Genomic DNA, 24,092 nt, shown 5'->3' on the forward strand with positions numbered 1-24,092 from the left:
CCGCAAGACGGCGGCTAGGCAAGCCAGGCGTGCATGTCTGCCCACAGTATTATTTTATTTCTGTGGTTCAAAAGTGTTCATTTATGTTTTGTGTGTGTTTTCCAATGCAGATAGTGCTTTACTTTGTTGGCACGAGTTATAGAAATGCTGCTCGTGCAACTTTTGGATTATTGTGCTATTGTGCCTATGACTCTCGGTCAACGTGACTTGTCGCTCCCAGGATTTGGCCTGCCTCCACCATGGCAACCGTTTTTCCTCCCTTCCTGTGTTTTCCTATTGTCCCTTCAAGTCCCTCCAAATAATTTAGGTTCTAATTGTGTGCTATATAATTATTGGTGTGTTTGTTTCTTAGCATCCTTTTTCGACTTACAATGTGCACAATGAAATTGAGTGTTGGTAAATATCAAAATGTTCATAGTTTGAAAAACAAGCTTGGGGCAATGGACTCGTTTCTTCATGAACTACGAAATCACCAAGTGATATCCATCACAGAGACGTGGCTTTGCGACAATGTTTCTGATGGCGAATTATCTATATCCACTTCTCATCAAATTTTCAGATATGATCGAGTCGGTAAGCGTGGCGGTGGTGTCCTTCTTGGTGTTGACAATCGTTTCTTGGTGCTACGTCGCCCTGATTTGGAGTTAGGCCCCGGGATAATATGGGTCAAAGTAACTCTTCCCTTTAATACAATGTCTTCTGTAGGGAGAAGGCTATTAATTGGTACATTTTATCCACCACCTTCTGGTGACATGACAACTTTGGAAAAGTGTTTCAACTCTGTGTCACTAGCCCATAGTGTGGGTGAAGTTATGCTCTTAGGTGACTTTAATTTAGGCATTGACTGGTCCTACCCTGTGAATGTTAAGTGTTTATCTGGCCTTGAGGAGTTTTTTGTTGATCATTTCATTAATGGCCTGGGCCTCAAGCGGTGCAATATGTTTCCCACGAGGGGGTTGGCAGTCCTGGATCTTGTCTCATCCTCGCTCGAGTTGAAAGTTTGCCCTGCTGGCGACTATTTCTGCTCCGACCACGGGTCCCTAGAAATTTCGCTTGAATCCAGCGGGTGGCCACCCTTTAGACCAAGATCTACTCCGCCCCCTTCTCTACGTCCTCCCACCCCCATCTGGAAAAGAATGGATTGGGCTCATGTTAATGACTCCCTCAACTGCCTCCCATGATGCCTCTGGGAAGAAGGCTCTGTGGACGAAGCCCTTGATATGTTTTATGACTGGTTGGTAGGTGTCCTGAAGGATTGCATTCCGCATCGGAAACACCGTTCTGGAAAGTTCCCACTTTGGATGACCAGTGAGACAGTTTTTGTTTTAAAAAATAAGCTAAGTGCTTGGTGCCTATATAAACATTTTCCGAACCCCTACACATTAAAAACTTTCAAGAATCTTCGGTGTCATGCCAATTATCTGACTAAGATAGACTTTAAAAACTATACAGCCTCAATTTCGTTTGACTGTGTTTCCAACCCAAAACGGTTCTGGTCTATGATCAACTCCAGGCATAATTCTGCTTCCACGCCTAAGGAAATGTCTTTTGGTGATGAAACTGCTGTTGGTCCTGGGTGTGCTGACCATTTTTTCCAAGTTTTTTTCATCCACCTACACCTCTAACCAACTTTTGGATATCTCTGTTCTTGATATTAAATGTGTTAGTTCCCACTCTCTCTCCTTATTTTCCACTTCTCCCGATGAATGTCTTAATTTGTTGACATCCCTTAAAACTAACCGTGCAACTGGTTCAGATCAGCCAGCCGCGATGTTCCTAAAAAATGCAGCCCCTTCCTTGGCTGTACCCCTATCCATCATTTTCAACAGATGTTTTTCAACAGCATACTTTCCATCAGTGTGGAAAATTGGCAGCATTTTCCTCCGGAAAGAAATCTTCTGTAGAATCATACCGTCCTACTTCAATTTTGCCAATTCTATCGAATATTTGTGAGCGCATCATTCATCAACGTCTGTTGTCTTTCTCTCTTCCCTTAATATCTGACAAACAGCATGGTTTCCCTCCCGGATCATCGACATTTACAAATCTGTCCATTTTGGACAAACATTGCATTGACGCTTTCGAGACTTCATCACAGCTGGATGTATGCTATATTGATTTTGCCAAAGCTTTTGACAAAATTAACCATCAATTACTGCTCTTCAAATTAGAGAATCGGTATAATGTCCATGGTAATGTTCTTTCTATCTTATCATCTTTCCTTCAAAACTGGCAACAACACACTATAGTAAATGGGTCGGGTTCTTTGATGGCACCGGTTACATCTGGAGTTCCACAAGGGAGTGTCCTAGGGCCTTTTACTGTTTGCTTTATACATAGATGATCTGGTTAACATTATCTCCTCCACCAATTGTAAAATATTACTATACGCAGATGACAGCAAAATTTTTAAACAGATGGATTCCCCGAGAGACTGCCTTGCTCTGCAGAAGGCTCTTCATGCCATAGACCAATGGTCTGAGATTTGGAGTCTGAAAATTAATCCAGCCAAGTCAACCATCCTCCCATTCACCCTACGCATGTCTATCCTGAGTAAAAATTACCGATTATCTGGACATGATATTCCTTCAGTCACCTCTCAGAAGGATTTAGCGGTTATTTTTTACTCTAAGCTGCTCTTCCGTGAGCACATTAAATCTTTTTCCACCTGTGCTATGTCTTTGGTGGGTATGAGTATCGCCATAGTGAGGTGTTGGATTTAATTGCTCTACGCACCTTCATCCTTTCCTGTGTCTCTCTGGTCCTAGAATACTGCAGCCAAATCTGGTCTACAGCCCCACCTTCTTCATTAAAGCTCCTAGAACACCCGTTGAATATTTTCCTTTCTATTGTCCGCTACCGCCACTTGCCTTTTCGTAACTTCTCCCTCAATAAGATTAGATCCTCTCTTGGCATTGCTACTTTATCTGATCGCCGTATCCTCAATGACCGGAGACTCTTCTTAAATATCATTAATGACAAATACAGATCATCTGACCTTTTTTTTCCGCTTTGTGTTCCTTCGCGCACGACGAGGTCGAGTGACCTACCTATTTCATTGTTTCACCCCCCGCCTTTCTGTCTCTAAACACTCTTTTCTATTCAGACTTCCTTCTTCCATTAACTCCTATGCCAAATGTGTTCCAAATTTTGATCCTTTATTTCATCCCTCATCCATCTTCCACCATCACTATCGTAATTTTCCCACTATCCCTTGCACCACCTGATGAAATTTACTATTCTTTGTAAATATGTACCTACTTTTGAATATTTTTTGTTCATTATTGGTTACATTGCTTAATATTATTAAATTGTTTCTCCTGTTATTGTGAGTCCTCTGTAATTGGCCTTGTGCTGTTTCTGAACTGGATTAAATAAATAAATTCACAGATATTGGCCTTCATTGCTGGTTTTAATTCTAATTAGCCATTTACATGATGCCCTTTAAATTAAAGTGCCCGTACTGGTATGCTAGGCATCCAGCAGAGCTTTTCGCCAGACCTGTATGAGCACCCTACATGTTTAAAGCTCAATGTCAATCATCCATAACCTGATTCTTTTCTTTGATTGTAGGCATAAAAGAAAATTGAATTTGCTGACATGATTTTGTGTATTACTTTACAGATACAGAGGGGAGAAAAGAGATAATTACAAATATACTAACAGATTCTTTGAAACCATTGAATGAAATCATACTTAAAGGAGGTTTCTCAGCTGATGGCACAGGAAAAGTGGATTTTGCTCTTGAATCAACAGGTAAGCATTATTATGACCTGTGGGAGGCTGCAGAATGGTGAGGTTGGCATATTACTTTACTTTTATGGAAATTCCTTCGCTTCATAAAGGAGAGAAACACAAGTAAACTATCTGTTAGGCAAGATAAGGGTAGTCTGAAGTCCTTGAAAAGATGTGGGTAAGTGAGTCCGGGGAAAATACATTAATTGCAATAACTGTTTGGTATCAGTGACAGCAGGACAGACTTTAGTGCCGTCTCTTTTCTTCCCACCATGAGGGCCACTCCTTCACTATATCACTAAAGTAAATAAATGTCAGTGGTGGGTGTTCTGATGAGAGTCCCAAACTCATTAGCGGGGATGATGATCCATTCTTTCTCAGTGAGATACATATAGCAGAAGAGAAACGGAAGGAGAATATTGCTGAGTGAGATGTATTTACCATTATCAATCATAAAAATAGTAAATAAAGGCTAACTTTGAAAGATAATTATAAAAAATGACGCAGCACTGCTGCGGCGCCGTAAATCCAACGACGTAACTAAATTTGAAAATCCATATGAGGGTTAAAATAGTATTTTAAAAAGAATTTCCATCTTGATAAAATAAAATAAAATCACTTTGTACTTTCCACACAATTTTTAATGCTTTGCAACTGGTTTCCACGCGTTCTCTCTCATTTTCAAGCTAGACTGCTATCGCAAAACATTTAAAATTGAGTGGAAAGTACGAAGTGATTTTATTTTATTTTATCATGTACAATTCCCACAAAGTTAATTCACCAACCATCAACTTCAATTTCCATCTTTTTGAATAGGAGGAAAAGTCGTGAATACTCCAAACACAGAGCCATACGCATTAAGTAGAGCTCATTCATTGTTTGGTTTACATCAATGCCAAAAAGGAAATCTCCAGGCTATTATTCAGGTAAGGTAATAGATAAAAAAAACATGATATGGCTACATACTATACATATTGGGTAAGATCACAGTACTCACAGGAAAAAAAAGGTCCTTCAAAGCTGCCGCCCTATTTTTTTGCGCACCAGCCAATGCATCAGCCTCAAACTGAGCTGCATAACTTCTGTTATTTTATCACCTCCTTGCTTCTGCAAAACAGGACAAGAGAAATAAAAACAAAGAAAAATACATAAATGAATATTCAATTATCCTCAAAATGACTCCTCTGTCTAATTTCGTCAGCAGTTATTAGAAAAAGAATGTTTGACAAAACAGTCTTTCCATTCATCACTTTTGCCCCAAACGACATTTTTTTAAAAGTGCTGTAAAACAACCCTATGAAAACAATTAAAAATATTTATTTTTAATATAAATCATATACATACACAATCCAGTCTGAGTAAATACATACTTGCTTGATTTTCAAAGTCTGTCTCTCACTGTTTTTTCTGGACTAAAAGCAAACTTTCAATGGCAATTCTCATGCTAAATTAAATTTTATCTACCAAATTTCAATACAGTTCCCATGAAGTTCAAAATACCATCAAATGATGTACGTTTAGCGGCCATGTGAGGTATAAAGGAATACAAAATTATTCATATTTACAATGATTACTGACAAAGTTACAGGTTACCCATACAAACAAGCCACATTGAATCACAGTTTTAGCTACATACATTTATCCTCTTCAAAAAAATTCATGATTAAATGCTGTAATAATAATAATTTTATATATTTATTTCATGGACTCAAGCCCTTTTACCAAATTACAAGAATACGTACTAACAAAATACATTTAGTCCAGGAAATGAAGCTCATAAAAGTGAAAAACCTTGCAATTTTTTCAAACTGAATCGATTTGCACCAAAATTTGGGAATAGACTAATTATACCCCCTACTTCAAAATCTATATCATGCCGAAGGGCGCTTTTTATTTTTTAGGGGTGAAAACTACCCCTAAAAGCTGGAACTTAAAAAAATATTTTTTAAAGCTAAATACGAGTAAAATTTAGTTTAAATTATTTGTATAATTATTTTTTTTGTTTGGAAAATAATTTTAAGGCGTTTCAACCCATAATAATCAATCCTTATAGGGGGTTAATGTAAAAAAGAATTTTCAAACTGAATCGATTTGCATAAAAATTTGTGATTATACTAATCATACCTCCTTTAAAAATTTTTTTCAAACCGAATCGTTTTGCATAAATATTTGGGATTAGACTAATCATACCCCCTACTTCAAAGTCTATATCATGCCGAAGGGCGCTTTTTATTTTTTAGGGGTGAAAACTACCCCTAAAAGCTGGAACTTAAAAAAAATATTTTTTAAAGCTAAATACGAGTAAAATTTAGTTTAAATTATTTGTATAATTATTTTTTTTGTTTGGAAAATAATTTTAAGGCGTTTCAACCCATAATAATCAATCCTTATTGGGGGTTAATGTAAAAAAGAATTTTCAAACTGAATCGATTTGCATAAAAATTTGTGATTATACTAATCATACCTCCTTTAAAAATTTTTTTCAAACCGAATCGTTTTGCATAAATATTTGGGATTAGACTAATCATACCCCCTACTTCAAAGTCTATATCATGCCGAAGGGCGCTTTTTATTTTTTAGGGGTGAAAACTACCCCTAAAAGCTGGAACTTAAAAAAAATATTTTTTAAAGCTAAATACGAGTAAAATTTAGTTTAAATTATTTGTATAATTATTTTTTTTGTTTGGAAAATAATTTTAAGGCGTTTCAACCCATAATAATCAATCCTTATTGGGGGTTAATGTAAAAAAGAATTTTCAAACTGAATCGATTTGCATAAAAATTTGTGATTATACTAATCATACCTCCTTTAAAAATTTTTTTCAAACCGAATCGTTTTGCATAAATATTTGGGATTAGACTAATCATACCCCCTACTTCAAAGTCTATATCATGCCGAAGGGCGCTTTTTATTTTTTAGGGGTGAAAACTACCCCTAAAAGCTGGAACTTAAAAAAAATATTTTTTAAAGCTAAATACGAGTAAAATTTAGTTTAAATTATTTGTATAATTATTTTTTTTGTTTGGAAAATAATTTTAAGGCGTTTCAACCCATAATAATCAATCCTTATTGGGGGTTAATGTAAAAAAGAATTTTCAAACTGAATCGATTTGCATAAAAATTTGTGATTATACTAATCATACCTCCTTTAAAAATTTTTTTCAAACCGAATCGTTTTGCATAAATATTTGGGATTAGACTAATCATACCCCTTTCTTCAAAGTCTATATTATGCCGAAGGGCGCCTTTTATTTTTTAGGGGTGAAAACTACCCCTAAAAGCTAAAACTTAAAAAATTATATTTTAAAGCTAAATACGGGTAAAATTTTGTTTAAATTATTTGTATAATAATTTTTTTTGTTTGGAAAATAATTTTAAGGCGATTCAACCCATAATAATCAACCCTTATTGGGGGTTAATGTAAAAAAAAATATTTATCACATTGTATCTTCTTATTCACTTTCTTATACTCCTTTTATTATGTATTCACTTTTTTCTCTCATGATTTTAATCACTGCACAGAAAAGATATAACAATAGGATAAACAGAACAAACTTCGTCATGGTAACATAAACAAATAAATGTACATTTATGTAGACATTACATGAAACACAATCAAACGGAGACTGTATGGCTTCCAGTCTTCCCACCACATGCATGCTCACAGGTAAGCGAGAGCTCACATACTCACACATGTGTATGTATATATACATCTTATGGGTATGTGTGTTTATTTTGTAGCAAATTTGAGTGTGTCGTTAGCTTCTAACGTAAAGTACAAAAAGTATATGCTGATTATGAGGAATATTATGCTCTGAATTGTGGATTTCGAATTTTTCGAAAATAAATTTGATTGGTATTTCAAGCATAGCTCCTTTATTTTTTATTATAGAAAGTTAATTTAAATTGTATTTTGTAGGGATTTTATTGACTAGAAGGTCATATGAATTAAATTTTTTTCGAGTCATTAATTTTGAAAGGGGAGGGATTTAAGGGTTTAAATAAGGTGGAGCTGGAGGTGGAAATAGAGGTTTTAATTATCAATATCTCACCAAATATTTATTGTATAGAAAATTAAAACACACTAAAATATTTGAAAATAAAGAAGCTACAATTTATTACTCTCGCATTTTTTTCATATCTCCAGTTTTTTTGGAGTTATTTTGAAAAAAAGAGCATTTTTAACAAAATTGTAGAAAATGACTTTTCACTTTTTCCTCCAATTTTTTCAAAATTTAGAGTTGTAAATTAAGAAAACTTCTAGGATCAATTAACAATACTTAAATAAAGAGAAATACTGAAGGGCATTGATCAATTTTGTCTAGTGTGGTAATAAGGAGTTGTTTTCACTGATTTTTTCGTACAAAAAAGTAGGGACTGATCTTATTTTTAATCATAACTCGCTCAAATTTCATGATAAAAAATATTTGTTCTCATTATAAGAAAGTTTTTTAAAAACACTTTTAAACAGATCATATAATTTTTCCTCGAAAATTATATTTTTCCCGCTATTTGGTATTGAATCTTTCAAATTTAGCGTATGACAAACAATAGATAACCATCAACAAGTTGTAGCTCGGTCCGAATTGGTCATAAAGGTAATATAAAATAAGATTTTTATTTAATTTTTTACAAGCTACAGTTTTGTAATTCACAATTTTCTAATAAAATTAATACTTTTCAAGTTATTTGCCTATAATCGATTAAAATCGTTGATTTTTTCGTCAAAAAACTGTTACTTTCAATCGCTAATAACTCGAAAAATATTAATTTTACGCAAAAAATGGAAAGAACATTTTATTCTTACAATTCAATTTTCTATCGATTTCTGTGGTCAAAATATAATTAAATATTTCCACCCCCGAGTTGGGGTGGAAACCACCCCCAGGGTAAAAGCGCCCGTCGGCATGATATAGATTTTGATTCTTGGTATATTCCCTACTTATTGTGAAAATTTCAAGAAAATCGATTCAGTTTGAAAAAATTGCAAGCCAAAATGCTTCATTTCCTGGACTAATTCAAATTAAGAACAAAAATACAAACACATATAAATATTTGAAACATAGATAGACAAATGCATGGAAGGAACATTAAATAAAATTTATTATTAAAATACAGCAGACTCCCGATTACCCGGCTGTGGTATATCTGTGCATGATTTCACTCTAGCTCAATATTGTCCGCGATCTTTATAAAAAAAAAAAAAAAATCGGACGCAAAATCATCGGAATTACTGCATTAATGCTAGGATATACATACCGGGATTTTTATTTCCGTTAGATACCCCTTCGTAAAATAGAAGCAATAGCACGCTAGCTGCATTCATGGGAGCATTGTGTTCCCGTTTTCCAAGCCTGGTAGTGCGCGACCGTGCTCCATGATCACAGATACACGTCCCGCAGCAGTTGCAACCCGGGCAACTTGTGCGAGATGCAACTACGTGGCGTCGTGCCTGACAGTTTAGTTCCGACAATGAGCAGAGGTTTTGAGGCTTTCGTGCAAACCACTTCTCTTTATCCGTGATCACACAGCCACGGATGTGTGGTTTTCAAAACCAGGCCTTATATTGAGCATTATTCATGCAAGTACCACAATGTTATTGCCGCGAAAAAGATCGCAAATTGGCAAAGAAAGCTCTCAATGAGTCCAGGAAGCACTCTAATGTAAAAGAATAACTGCATAAATACTAACATATAGTTTGTTTTACGTAAATTATGAACATTACTAGACATCAAAGTTTGGGTTATCCGTGTTTTCCGATTATTCGTGCCGTCTCTCCCCATCATTAGCCATTAGGATAATCGTGAGCGTGCTGCAGTTAAAAGTGTAATATAAATAATAATAATGGTATCAGGTTATAGGTATTCTTCTAAAGGTCTAATTTCACCAAGTTTCCCTACTGCATATATGGTGTGGTGCCCCTTAAATTTGTTTTTACTTGTTGTAAAACTAATATACATGTATTCACTCATAACTTGCAAGAGTAAAAAAAAAAATATTCTAACCTTAAAAAGAATCAGAGTGGGTAGGGTTGAATATGTTACTTCTGTTGTTGAAATTATATGGAGTGACCTAAAATTTTAGACTCATCTAATGTTCTTTCCTTAGTTATTTATTGTCAAATATGACCAAATATAGAGCAAATGAAGACGGATGCGAAAGAGAAGAGACATAAATATGAGAAGCTGATAAGATAACTTACATCAGAGTAATTAACAGTGGCGTACCTCTGGGAGGGGATGAGGGGACAGATCCCCCCCCAAAGCCTCAGAGAAATAAAAATGTTTAAAACTCTTGTTTGGTTTTGACATGTAATAACTGCAACTGCTTTGAGTTAAATCTTTCATGCCAATATGATGTTGAAATCAGGCCTGTGCTGGACCCCTTCTTAGTGTGGTGGACAACCATGGCCAGATGGCGCCAGCATGAGGAGAATTACCGGGGGGCACCAAAGATCTCCAGGCTGGAGGGCGCACCAGGATACTGCCAGCGGCCCTGCACAGGCCTGGTTAAAATGCATTTAATTTTTCAAAAATTTTCCTGGACTGGGTTGCCACCCCCCAAAGCGTATTCCTAGCTACGCCACTGGGAATTACTATATCAATTCTAACTGATGGTGGCATGTAAATAAGTGCATTGGTTCACAAATGGTGTGAATGAGCTACAACAAGAATAATTAGGCACAGAAATACATTGTGAAAATAATGGCTGACATAATACCAAGGTGTAGACTGCACTTCCAACGAAAAGCATGTAAACCTATTAAAATGTAAAATTTACCATTCTCTGCTGAAAATCAGGGATTTTGAGAAGTCAAATGATGTCATAAAATCAAGTATGTATTGATCAAATAATATCTCATACTGGTTTCATGATGCTGAAACTCAGAAAAAAAGGTCGTAATGTCATGAGTAATCTCCATATTAGAATGTAAGGCTTAGAGTGTACAGCTAAAATAACTAATTTTATATTGCTTTAAAGCCAGGAGTACTTCCAGGACAATGTTGGGCATTCAAAGGATCAAATGGAAGAGCAGTGATTCAGCTCATAGGATACATTTATGTGACATCTGTGACAATGGAGCATATACCAGTTGCACTCTCTCCAAGTGGAAACATTGAATCAGCTCCAAGAGAGTTCTCAATATGGGTAAATAGTAAAACAGGGGATTATTTAAACACAACAAATAAGTAGGAATTAAGTTCCATAAGTAATGTGACCAAATTCATAAAAAGTTACTCATCGAATCATCATCATCATTAGTCAACAATCCTGGGATTGGTTTGACGCAGCTCTCCATTTCTCTCTTCCATCCGCTAACCTTTTCATAGCTACACATTTCTTCTCATATTCGTACAAACGATCAAAAATCTTCAAAATTGCACCCTCTTGCATTGATACACTTCTGGAGGCATTGTTTCCATGTCTGGAAGGCCTTTACTGGTATGTCCTTTACAGGGGCGCCGACTTATAAAAAATATTGGGGGGGCCCATATCGGAGGTCTTGCTCCGGGAAGAGGTTTAATTCAAAGTGTGTAACAGCATATCATGATTCATACCACTTGCTTTCAGTTAACCTGCATACTACATTATGTATTTGTTTTTACGCATTGTTGAATTTATTTTAAAAGGTAACTAGCGTCAAGCATGGGAAATAAAAAATAGGTACCAATATATTTTTGTGATTTCACAAAGCATAATATAACTAAATTAAATGCAATGGTGGTTGGCGTAACATGGTGGAACTCCTTCATGATGCACAAAGGTTAAGAAAAAGACTTCGCTGTTCGCTACAGCGTATCATCATCTGGCCAGATGATGATACGCTGTATCGAAACCGGTCGCAAATATATTTTATTTTGTGGAACAGCGAAGTCTTTTTCTTAACCTTTGTGCATAAGTAAATTACTTTATTGAAATAGTGAGGGGGCTCCGCCCCCTCAATAATTCAAGGGGGCTTGGGCCCCCTCAGGCCCCATGGAGTCGGCACCACTGGTCCTTTAGAGCCAAGGTGACATGCGCCTGGATGCTTTCAATTGTGTCCCTCAACGTTTTCCTCTAATGACTCCTTTTAATTGAGGAAACTAAAAACAGTCAGTGGGAGCCAGGTCGGGGCTGTAGGGGAACCAATTGGCAGTGGATCCTGGACAGGAAGTCACTGACAACCAAGGCACTGTGACTCGGCACGTTGTCATGATGAACTTTCCACGCAACCTTGATGTCGCTTCGGAAGCGAGTGACCCTTCTTCTCAGTCTTTTGAGGACTTCCAATTAAAAAGATGAGTTCAGTGTGACCATGGCAGGTACCAATTCAGAGTGGACAATGCCTCCCACGTCAAAGAAGACAATGAGCATGGATGCTGGTTGGATCCATGGATTTGAGGTTGATGGCGGTCTACTGCAAGGTTCGTAGGTGATCTTCTCTTGGCCCTCCATGAATGACTTGCGCCATTGAAAAACTTGTGATTGGGACAAGTAATCACCCCCAAAGGCCTGCTTAATTAATGGAAGCGTTTTGGTGGTGTACTTCCTAAATTTGACGCAAAATTTGATAGCGTACCATTGCTCCACAGAACGATTCATTGAGCCGCGTTACATAAACTCAAATCAGGGTTCATGTAAATGCAAGTCCTGACTCTCCAGCAGCTCATAGCCAAATGGGACCGAGTGTGTTTTGAATGTAACACCCCCTCAACCTATCCCAAAACACACTGTGGCATAACCATGCGTCAGGAAAAATTTGGTGGCATTACTTATGGAACGCAGAAAGGAACAGCAAAAATAAGTTTTGAAAATTTATTAAACATTTAATCTCAAAATAAATATTGTCTCATCTTAACAAAGTAATAAAATTTTTCTAGGAAATGGAAAATGTACGAAGATACATGATGAGACACTACTCTGCTGGATTAAAACTCTTGAACTTTTTATTTTTTCAACTAGGGTCTCATGAGCCAAGATGATGAGATGAATGCATTCTATTTTGGAAATTTCTCTTATGATAAAAATGGACCCCCAGCACAGACATTCAATGTTCAGGTATGTGGTTAAAGAAATGATTACTATCTAAAATGATGCATAATTTGTACTCAATAGCAAGAAACTGGGTATCTCAATGAAAACTCTGCAATGTAGATGACCGTAATCTTATACATTTTAGATATAAGACAAACTCACGGACATAAGCTATGAAATCACAAATTTTGGACATGCTGGGGGTTACTCATACGCATGGGATAATATGCTCCAAACTTACTAAATTCCTGAACTAAAGTCAGAATCACAACTACAGAGTTGACCCCTGAACGGCTAGCGTGCCCATATGGGCACAGCTGCAGTGGTCTAAAGAATTTCGTATAAATTCCGACCCAAGCATTATATAGCATGTTGTTTTCGCCAAAAATGATTACAAAGTATCACTTTATTCGGTTCGTGTGCTTATACAGCCAGCATTTGTACCAGCAGTTGACTGTGGCAGGATAGGTATTCTTACTCACTCTGTTTGAGGAGGCAAAAGAGAAACAATGGTGAAGTGTCTTCAGCAAACACGATTTTTTTTCCTTTTATTTTTTATACTCGGCTAAGTATTTAATCTTATCCTCATAATGAATGTTGTCAACTTCAGTTTCTTTTGCCAGAATTGTGATATCTTTCGTATGAGACGAGGAATTTGAATTTATTTTTGAGTTATCCCATATGGGCACGCTAGCCAGTAGCCGGGGGTGTTTTTTTTTGGCGTGTGTCCTTCCCTACAAATGTCGTTATTGGGTACGTTATCAAATAATTTCAATGTAAAACGCTAAGTTTTTGTCAATCTTTCACTTTTTTCTTATGTCACTCGGTTTTAACGACTTCAATATTTTTTGCTGTATTTTTTTGTAATATTTCCATTAATATTTAGTACAAAAAATCTATTTTATACAATTCAACACTTTTATTCATGGTGCTTGCGTTATACTTTGCTCAACTATCTAAGTATGAAGAATGATAGGGCTACCTATTTTCTACCACTGGTATTCATACCCAACAATCTAGGGCATGGTGGAAAGGGGAAAGGATGTTTGATAAATACAATGATGAAGCTCATGGTGAAGCGCTTTGTATCGCGTATAAAACTTTGAAACAATAAAAAGTAGATAGAACCTTGATCACGTCGACCACATTGAACTCGTGTTCAACTTTCCCAACTAAGTCCAATCCCTAGTTGTAAGTCCCAAGGAGACAATCAAGGCGAAAGTTAATAAGCAATCATTACAAGCTCCGTCAGTTTTAGTCCTGAAAAGGATGGAGGAGACAGCAAAATGACCGATAAGTATGCATAGGCACGAGATGACGTGTCACCCGCTGAGAATATATTTCTCATAATGAATTTTGCTGCATTTCCAGTAAATTCCTAGTTGAGGTTTCCGAATTGTTCGTGACGGAAGAAATTTATTTTTCTCTGTTCTAGTCAATTCTATTCTGAGTGGTTATTGCTGTCTGCAGGAAGAGAATTTTTGGGAGAGTGGCGATGATGTCTGAAACACCCTGGTGTATAATGCCATTCACAAGGTTGCAAAATATAATGAGGGTTTTTCACTGTGCAGATAATAATCACTACGATAACAGCGGCAAAATGTGCACACTTAGGCCATTCATAAATATGATAAAGTACGTTTGTTCAGAAAACTATGAGCCAACCCCCGAGCTAAATTACAATGAATCCATGATAAAATATTTTGGCAATCATGGTTGCAAACAGTTCATATGGGGTGAACCTATAAGTTTTGGCTTTGAAATATAGTGCTTGAATACTCCTCAAGATTACTTGGTGGACTTCAGCATACAGCAGGGACTGAGTGTTGAAGAAAAAAATAACTACCATAAATTCGTAGGTAAATGCTCTTCGTATTTGCTTATCATGTTGGACAATTTACTAGAGTAAGCGATAAATCTTACCTTTTTCATTTATTTTGACAATTGGTTTCCTAGCTTCCCTCTAATAAGTCAGTTAAAATCTCAATGATATGAGGGTACTGGAACATTTCTGAGAAAAAGGATACCCAAAGGTATCTCATTGATCAAAAAAACAGCCAGCTTAGCAGCCCCGCTGCTCCCATGCTTTCGCACGGGAGAAAAAAGGGAATATTTTTGTCATTAAATAGAATGACTATTCGGTAGTGACTGTCAAGTCACCTTGCCAATGTGTACACCCACTCAAAAAGGTCACGAGATTCCAACGTGTTACCTCAAAAATGGTACAAGTTAGGCAGCCAGCAGTGGTCTATAGCTACAATATCTAGATGGGCGGAACTGATCTCACGGATCAAAATATCAACAGGTACAGGAATGTTATCAGAGGAAAAAATGGTGATGGTCCACATGAAGCTATCTCGTTGATGCTGCCATTCTAAATGCCTGGATCTGTATGGAATTGTGGTTCAAATATACCGCAGTAAGCCTTTAGGCGAGATTTTGCAAAAGTGTTTTTGTAACGAAGATGTACCTTTCCCAGACCTGGTGGTCGTATTTAACATTCCCTATCAAGTGCAACCAATCATAGAAAGTCTGATGACATAAGGTATGATGGTAGTGATAACCAATTTGTCCCGTTTCGTAAACGCCGATGTTCTTATGAAGAATATTCTTCCTGCGCGCGCTGAGAATTTGCTAAATGCACAGGTCTTTGCCTTCAATGAAATTCTATCATACTCGGCAATTGAAAATCCAATTTATAGCATTCAAAAACTCTACCAGCAATATAGGACTAATTTTGTTAATAAACTCATTGATAACGTGTTTTTTTTTTCATTCAATAACTGTTTTCAAACCTGAGTTTTATACTGTTAAGTTCTTTGGACAGCCAAAAAAAATGTTTAAACTGAAAAATTATAGTATAATGATTTGAAATTACTTCAAATTGCCAAATAAAAGAAATATTATAGGTAAATGCAACAATATATGGCGTATGATGCAATAAAAATGAGAATTATGATGGTTCGAGTGATTCTTCTGCAGAATGCAGACCGCTGGCCAGAACGGCTAGTGTGCCCATATGGGCACACCCCCTCTCGCAAGAACGACTCAACAGAATTTTAAAACTAAGTGTTTATCTGAATGATTGGGCAGTAATTAAGCAGTTTTTAATGGAAAAACAAAATAAAACTCTGATAAAAAACTTCGCTATTAAAGGGTTAAAAGTTACTAATGAAACTAAATTTCAGCATTCTTCAAAACAACATCCATTAACACTACGTGCACAATGCTGGAAAGGTACTTGGGCTGGCCAATTATCCCCAGTACTCGAAGTACCACCTGTTGGGATACTGATCATGACTGAATCAGTTTTTTACATTATAGTTTTTCCTCAATTTAATTGCTGTCTGGATAGATTTTAGTGCTATGTACAGTGCAACCTCGATATAACGACACCCCACGGTGCACTAATAAACACTCGCTATAGCGAATTGTCGCTTTACCGGAGGTGGAGCAAATAATAGCCAATATACCTGTTGCGGACAGATATACAGAAACAGGAGTGGTGCGGCGACAGATAAACATCTATCCGATAAACGTAAGCATAAATCCAGACGAAAGGCGATGTTTTTTTGCATCACTAAATTTCCTTACTCGAACAACGACTAACTATTCAAACCATTTATAAGCGCCGCACTGAATAAAAATCATGGAAAGCATTGTTTCGTCAATCATTATGCTAATGCACAACCGACGAAGTCATTTTTCTATGCACTTAATTAGTTCATTTACGTGATCATTCTATTATTTTGGTATTTTCCACTGAAAATTCAAAAATTAACTGACAAAACAGTATCGCGGTTATTTAATGCCTCAAAGGTTTCCATTGGTGTATGTTTATTGTTTCTGTACGTTAACCGGCAGTGAAGTGAAATAACGCATTACATTTGTTTCTACCGGTGGAAGGTTGTATAACGTTCCCGCCTTGGAAGACTTTTTCTATCAGATAATGTAATATCTTCATCATCTACGGTAAAAAGTTTGCTAAGCTTGAAAAATGACGTGATTAAAATTACCGTTGTTGAAAAAAAGTTTCTTTCTGAGTGTTACGCTCGCGACGTATTTGAAATGATACACCGAGTTTACCACGGCACTGCAAACGAGAGTTAGTTGTTCTGTGAGTTCTTCCAGCGGCCACCAGGGGATGCTCGGCTACCCACGTAACAAAAGAGAGCGCCAGTACGACTCCGACCAATGACCCGAATAGTTCACCCTTGTAAATCCGCAACGGAGAATAAATACGTCCATCCGGACAATTCACGCTGAGTATCATTGCTTCGTACATCCTACATCATCGCTAAGGCGCACTACCTACCTTTAGAGGCATCATTGCAAGAAATACCTCATACTGCAAGGGTTTTGTCGGGGAGTTGTATGTAAAAAAAAGTTCCGTTTCGTCTATGTTATATGACGCGGGGAATACTTCTAAAGATACTTATGATCGGAGTCCTCTCTTCCACGACTTCAGGTTTACACCGCAGGCATCACCAGGGGAGTTGTGAGGGGAGATAACGCTTTGGTGCTTCGCATTAGTATAATCAACCTTCCGCACTCTTAAAATTCTCGATTCGCAATCTATCCCTAAAATACCCCGCTCCGCTTGGGCGTAGCCCCTTTCTCAGAAGTTCCCGCAGATTTGAATGGGCAAAACCACCCGAACAAAGCTCCTTATAACTCTTCATCGTCTGCATTCCTTGGGCGCTTTTGTTTTTTTTTAATTTTGCAGAGCGAATAGGAAGATAAATTAATTTCGACACTCATATTACTCCTTTATTTTTATTTTCTCGCTTAGACGTGTTTGGTGTTTTTTGGCCATGGTGACTGCCATCAAATGCTTTCTATTCACGCAACTCACGGACGTGCGGGTATGCTGCCGACTGCTTTCTGCCGCCCGAGGAACAAAAGAAGATTAAGCATTCGCGAATACTAATGCCACAATATTTTCACCAAAATTAACTACTTATTTATCGAACGACAGTTTACCACATAACTTTGAGACTGAGCACTCCATTAACTTCATTTCTAACAGATCGCTAGCAAATACAGAGGTTAAGGAGTCTTGATGAAAGTCTTCCGGCGGTGAAACCCTCGCTATGGCGAGAGCCAACACCAAAAGGGTCTCGTAAAAACGAATTTTTTAACACGCTTATTGTAGGGTCAATTGACGGTGCATCGGCTATCTCTCGTTATAGCGGGAGTGTCGCTATAGCCCGTACTCGCTTTAACGAGGTTCCACTGTACTATGCTCCACATAAAGCATTTAACTAAAACATCCATTTACATAATTACATTGTATAATCATATGTATTACCATTGTTAAAACTACAGTAATATTTAATAACTAAGTTAACAGTCACAATTATTTTTCCAGTACCAGAGCAAGCTGCCATACCCATTCATTGAACTAAGGATTTCATCAAATCATGGAGAGAAAAGATATACTTGCGTATATCGATTAAGAGTTCATGGAGAACTGGTCAGCTTTGAATCACTCCATAATGTGATTTAGAAACTAAATTTAGTTTTTACTGTGGTAAGAACAAGTAGAAAAAAATATTTGAATAGGCTTCCTCTCTATTCATGCAATAACTTACATAAATGAAAAAAGATCTAACAAAAAAATAATAATATTTTAGGAGGATTCTAATCCAGGAAAGAAGTGATGATCTACTAGAAGTACCAGAGGCACACATTCCAAGAATTGTTCCCTCTTCTTGTTCATGTGCACAAGAGATGAACTGGATTGATGATTCAGTTAAAGAGTTCATCAATAGAGTTTTTTTTGTACACTGAAGTGTGAAGAGCAAAAGACAATTAAAAAATAAAAATTATATCATACAATGTTTCTACATAAATGAGCAACTAATGTTAAAAAATGTACTGTCTTACACGTGACAGAGGGATTATAATGTTGTTACTCATTCATGAAAATGTGCGACAGTGATAAGGCAAGTGATTCTTTTTGAAACTTAATTCGGAAACATTCCTTGCACCCAACACACATGTGATGGAATCAGAAACAGTGGTGCAGCACAACTTTTAAAACACCTCATGAAATCATTACAAACTGTCATTACTATTACAACTTGTAAAGAAATATCTCTCTCTACAATACCAACACAAAATACTTTTTCAACTACAAATATTTTCATAAAATAAATAAGATCATATTTTTTTATCGATCTCCTCCCAATCAAAAATGTTCAATTGGTTATCAACCAAAGTCAGATCTGAAACTGATTCAGAACGAAGGTTTCAGATATTGAACTGGCATGAAACTGGTCGATATAGAATAGTTGTATATTTCAGATGCAACATTGGTTCCAGATTTTTAACAGAAGTTCCAGATGTGGAACAAACGTTCCTATCATGGAACAGATGTTCCTGTTATGGAGTAGGTGTTCCTGATATAGAACAAGAGGATGTTTCAGGTGTGGAACGTTGGTTTTAGGTATGGAACCTAAGTCCAGGTACGGAAATTATGAGGATTGAAATGGTACAGGTATATCAGTTCCAGATAAAAAACTTCTGCTCTGGATATGGAACCTGAGTTCCCGATGGAACTTTGAAACTTCATACCTATATAGCAATGGCACTTTGTATACTATGGTAAACAAGTTCTGGGATATTATATTTTAAGCCTCAATATTCCTCTAACATCAAAACATGTTTTATTTTGATATAAAGATGAGTTCAAAGGGATTATGTGAAGGTGGTGAGTGGACCACAGGCATTCTGATGGCTTACGTTCAATACCCTGCTGAGATAGGGAAGTAGAACAGGTTTCCTAGACCCATACTGTTCAGTACCCATGACATACGAATTTCCTTAATAAGGGTTGACTATCTCATCCATGCACCCTTATTAATTTCATGCTCTATTTCAGTCCTAGAAAACTTCTTGGCAATGTTACTGAATGAGGGCAGATCGGAAAGTAACTCGCAAAATACCTAATTTTTATTCCACTGGTATTGCAGCTGAAATTTTGAAAATTCACGACTATATTAAAGTTTGAAGTTTGCGCTATAAGGGCATTCACCGAGTGAAATTCAAAGGGGCATGCGTGGCGTGTATGGGGATGACTGTCTAGACCGCAGCAATGTCTCCAGGTGGATTGCATTCTTCCAAGAGGGCATTGACAATCTTAATGATCCACCACACTCTTGGCAACTGGTAAGAGATTCAACTCCATGCCATTGAGGCAGCAATCTTGAAGGACAGGCATGCGCTTACATTAAATGCTGCAGCCTATATTAAAACTTTGTTTGAGTTGTGTCATGCCCTTACCACGACAGATGCTAGAACATTATAATGGTGTCAAACTTCTTAAAGACAACGCCCATTCCCATGTTGCTGCTCCTGTTTGTGAGAAACTCGCTGAATTTGGGTGGGAGGTGCTCCAGCATCCACCATGCAGTCCAGACCTAGCATCATCTGACTTACAACTTTTTGGTCCCATAAAGAAATTCCTGACTAGTCAACGTTTTGCAACAGATGATGAAGTGAAAACAGCAGTCCATAATAGGCTATCCTCCCAACAAACGGACCGCTACGAACAGAGTATATTGAAACTGGTACCGCATACAATGGGAGAAATGTGTTGAGAAACTCGATATGTAGGAAATTAGTTCAAAGATGCAAGTTCATTGGTGATTTATTTAGTTTAGTCCGAGGCTGTGGGTGTCATGCCTGGATGAACTGACATGGAATGACCCATATAGTAAAAAAATACATAATATTTACTGCTTTTGTGACTACAATAAAGATTAAAACGAGCCAAGTTCACAAAAATTAGGGTTGTAGACGTGCAAACTTAATTTTTCGGATAGACCCAGGTGGACAGTTTCACAGGGGTTGTGGATGAATGTACCCACAAAAAATAATGACACATTTTTACCAAATTATTACAGCGAAAGCATTGAATTATTATTTACTAAAAAACTGATCTATAACTTTAAACCAATTCTTTATAGCACAGTACACTACTATACTTAATTCCTCTCAAGGAAAGTACAATAAGTTCCAAGCTATCGTTGGGCCAAGGTTTAGGAAGCTGAGGTCACGGATTACTGTTATTGAATTCGGCATCCAATGCATCATCCTCCAGTTTATCTTCTCCGGGTGTACCGTTTTCCCAAATATATTCGCAAATATTTTCTCAAGGGTCGGGAATAACACCTATAAAATATTGATTTCCTTAATTAATTGGGGTAGGCTAATTGTAGGGTATCAATCGGTCGGCTGACACTTAAACAAAAAAACATAACGAAAATGTTCCAATTTACTAGCCATTATCTTCCATTTTCTGAGTGACATAAATAGCACACTGATGCTGCTTTCGGCAGTGTATGAAATCAGCTTGGAAAATATTGGTAAGAATGAACTTGCCCAACGGGAACATGTGTAAAATTGTCAGCGGTGATCACCTAGAAGTTTGTTTTCTGTTAAAACATAGTTCTTGGTGATCCTCGACGATTACTTTCAGCGCAAATGATTATAATATTATATGTAAGTAGAAGGAACGCATTCCATATAATATCATTCATTAAAATTTAAAAGAATACTCAACGTTACCTAGGTTATTCAATGTAGAACAATCAACTTCTCCGAAGCTTCCAGAATTTCCTGTCAGGGGTAAAAGCTAACTTCATCTAAAGGTTTACGGATTTACGGTAAGAAATCAAAACTTTGCGCAGATAACAGCACGTGCACGTTTTGAATTCTCATATCTCACATATTTTATATTACACATACTTCTCATATTTATCTCAGGTGTTAATTAGCGAGTATACATTATACATCGACGAGAAAAATTATCTCAAGAAATTTAAACCCCGGATAGCTGATACAAGTTGGAACCAATATGACTATAATGATGTTTAGGTCGAAAACGCGCCATTTTAAAACTGCAGAAACATTGGGCCAAGCGCTCCGATTGGCCGCGAGTTTGCCCCGTTGCCGAATGCCTTGGATACATCGCGATCTCTGGCAGACGAAGTCATGAGGTGTCCGGCAACAGGGCAAACTCGCGCCCAATCGGAGTATTGGCGCGTTGTTCTGCAGTTTAAAAATGGAGCGTTTTCGACCTAAACATCATAAGCAATTTTGTTTCCTACTGGTATCATCTATCCAGGGTTAAAATTTCTTGACAAAATTTTTTTACAACCTTTACACTATAAAAAGTATTATCCATTAAAAGCTCATGTTTTGGTACCCCGTCGATTATAATTTTGATATTATACGTTGATTCCGAGTACTGCAATGCGTTAAAACCAGCGGTGTCATGGTGTCGTAACGCCGTTCTGGCACTGGTTAACAAAAGACATAATACTCAAATAACACCTTTACCATTTTTTTACTCCATAATTTCAAATATAAGCATTCGCAACGAAAAAAATTGGTAAAAGTTAGGCAATAACTTGCAATCAAAAACACACGGAGTAATATTTCACTTCTAAAAAAAGTTAAGGGGAGTGCGTTCCGGCAGTGCTAATTCTGTCATGACGTCACAGGTTAAAATCCTAATTGCTGAAATAGAAGATAAAACCTGCTTCACCCGAATATTAACACTGATTCGTTCTGCTTTTAGCCCTAATGCTTAAATTTACCTCGGGGTGGATAAACATCAATTAGAATTCGTTAAGCGTGCTCATTGAAAGAGATATTTCAATTTGTATATTTTATTGCAGCAGAACGGTGGCGTAACAAGGAATATGCTTAGGGGGGATGATGGGGTGGCGACTCCCCCTCCCCCTTTGGGGGGTAAATCAGTCCATATTGGTGTTGCTTGTAAGTTAAGCAACACCAATCTGGACTAGCTATAGTTATTACCGCTTTTATTTAAATTAAATTATTAAAGTAATTGGCGGATGGAAGAAATCGGAAATCCCAGTGAGTGAAGAGCGTTGAAGGAGCGCACTCCGTCCGTCTTTCAAGCATCGAGGCTGAGAGAGGGAACAAGGGACGAAGGGACTTCTTAAGCTTACAAAGGCATACGTTAGCTTAAGAAGGCATTGGACGAACACGTCCGATCTTGCATGTGACGTCGCACAGTGGTCCCAAATCGAAAAAAGCTGGCCAAAATTAATAAAGTCGTAATTTTACCTAAATTAAAAACAAAAATTGAAGTTCATTACTGATTTTGATCGCCTGAATCTGATTTTGGCATTATTTTTACGCTATCTATTCATTTTAGCATTTTTTGAGCTGTTATTACTTTACAATTTTTAGGAAATCTCGATATAGATGTCATTGCGATTGGCGATAACGTGCTGTTATTGGAGATTTTAAAACAGTATAATTTTAAAGTAAAAGATTTATAAATTGTAGTTAAAAGCCATGATAGAACTTACGACATAAAATTGTCGAGATTCGAACCCGCGACCATCAGCGTAGTCGGCGAGATACCGAAATCGGACAAACTATTCAGACTCATACATTTTTGGCTTCCATGTATTTAAAAGTCACATTAGATTAAATAAATTGACTGATATTAAGCAAATTGAGGATAATAATGTTTCAATTTCAATAAAATCACTTTCACGTATCCCAAAAAGTCGAATTTCAAAAGAATCGTCGTCCGATGTCACCCCACCCGACTCTTTGTCGCTCTGCGAATCACTTAAAATTAGCAGATTTTCACCTCACCTGATAGACTGACCTCGTTTTTTAGGAACTTCTGGTGTAATTAAAATGTACAGTTCATATATTAAAAGAAGTCTTCGAAAGATATCTTTATTATTTATCGCTCTTGAGGATTTTATTGCACGGTGCTCTGGGAATGTCCTCATGCCTATGTTCCTTGCCTCCAAAGCTTCCTCCGTTAAAAATTCCTTTGTAAGAAAGTATTATTTGGCAATTGCTGTTCCACGTATCAGCACTTTATGTACCATGGGCAGCATATAATACAACCATGAAGCTCGATGTACAGCTCAGCTATTTCCATGCTATATTGGCTGAAGACTTCATTATTCATCTCGTAGCCGCGGGAAAGGGATTTAAATATCACTGAAAGTCGAAGGATAAGTATTTCATCGATACCTACCTGAAATGAAAATTGAAAATCACATTAATAATTGCATTTCATGCATCTAAAGCATCTGTTCGTAGATTTTTGAAAATTATGGAAACAGGTCCGATATTTCTTTCTAATTTATTATATTTTTAAACTTATACGTAAGTTCATCAATTCATTTATTGTCTGGAATGAAATCCTGAATTAAAACTCCACCGTTAAATGTATGATGATTGAGATAAATGCATGATCATTTTTACATACTGCATATATTCGCCGACTGTGCATGCATGCACGGTAATCATTTGCACTCAGTAGATGTGAGAG

The 24,092-nt window shown here is 36.9% G+C and overlaps 1 protein-coding gene and 1 long non-coding RNA gene across 3 annotated transcripts in view; one reads left to right on the top strand and one right to left on the bottom strand.

The window, feature by feature from the left end:
• Nucleotides 1-18,695, top strand: part of LOC124155524 (SUN domain-containing protein 3-like) — a 35,048-nt gene extending 16,353 nt beyond the window's left edge. For both annotated transcript variants that reach the window (XM_046529425.1, XM_046529434.1), the window contains 6 exons: nucleotides 3,625-3,756; nucleotides 4,552-4,661; nucleotides 10,718-10,885; nucleotides 12,680-12,775; nucleotides 18,123-18,284; nucleotides 18,388-18,695. In XM_046529425.1, coding sequence (XP_046385381.1) covers nucleotides 3,625-3,756; nucleotides 4,552-4,661; nucleotides 10,718-10,885; nucleotides 12,680-12,775; nucleotides 18,123-18,260 — 644 coding nt within the window. In that variant the 3' untranslated portion in view covers nucleotides 18,261-18,284; nucleotides 18,388-18,695. The remainder of the gene's footprint in view (nucleotides 1-3,624; nucleotides 3,757-4,551; nucleotides 4,662-10,717; nucleotides 10,886-12,679; nucleotides 12,776-18,122; nucleotides 18,285-18,387) is intronic.
• Nucleotides 3,763-21,485, bottom strand: LOC124155537. The gene is made up of 3 exons (XR_006864199.1): nucleotides 21,326-21,485; nucleotides 4,733-4,842; nucleotides 3,763-4,107 (listed from the first exon to the last, which is right to left on the bottom strand). It is a non-coding gene; the product is annotated as an uncharacterized LOC124155537 (long non-coding RNA).
• Between the last annotated feature and the right edge of the window lie 2,607 nt (nucleotides 21,486-24,092).

The sequence above is a fragment of the Ischnura elegans genome, chromosome 1 (assembly GCF_921293095.1).
Source record: "Ischnura elegans chromosome 1, ioIscEleg1.1, whole genome shotgun sequence".
NCBI classification, from domain to species: Eukaryota; Metazoa; Arthropoda; class Insecta; order Odonata; family Coenagrionidae; genus Ischnura; species Ischnura elegans.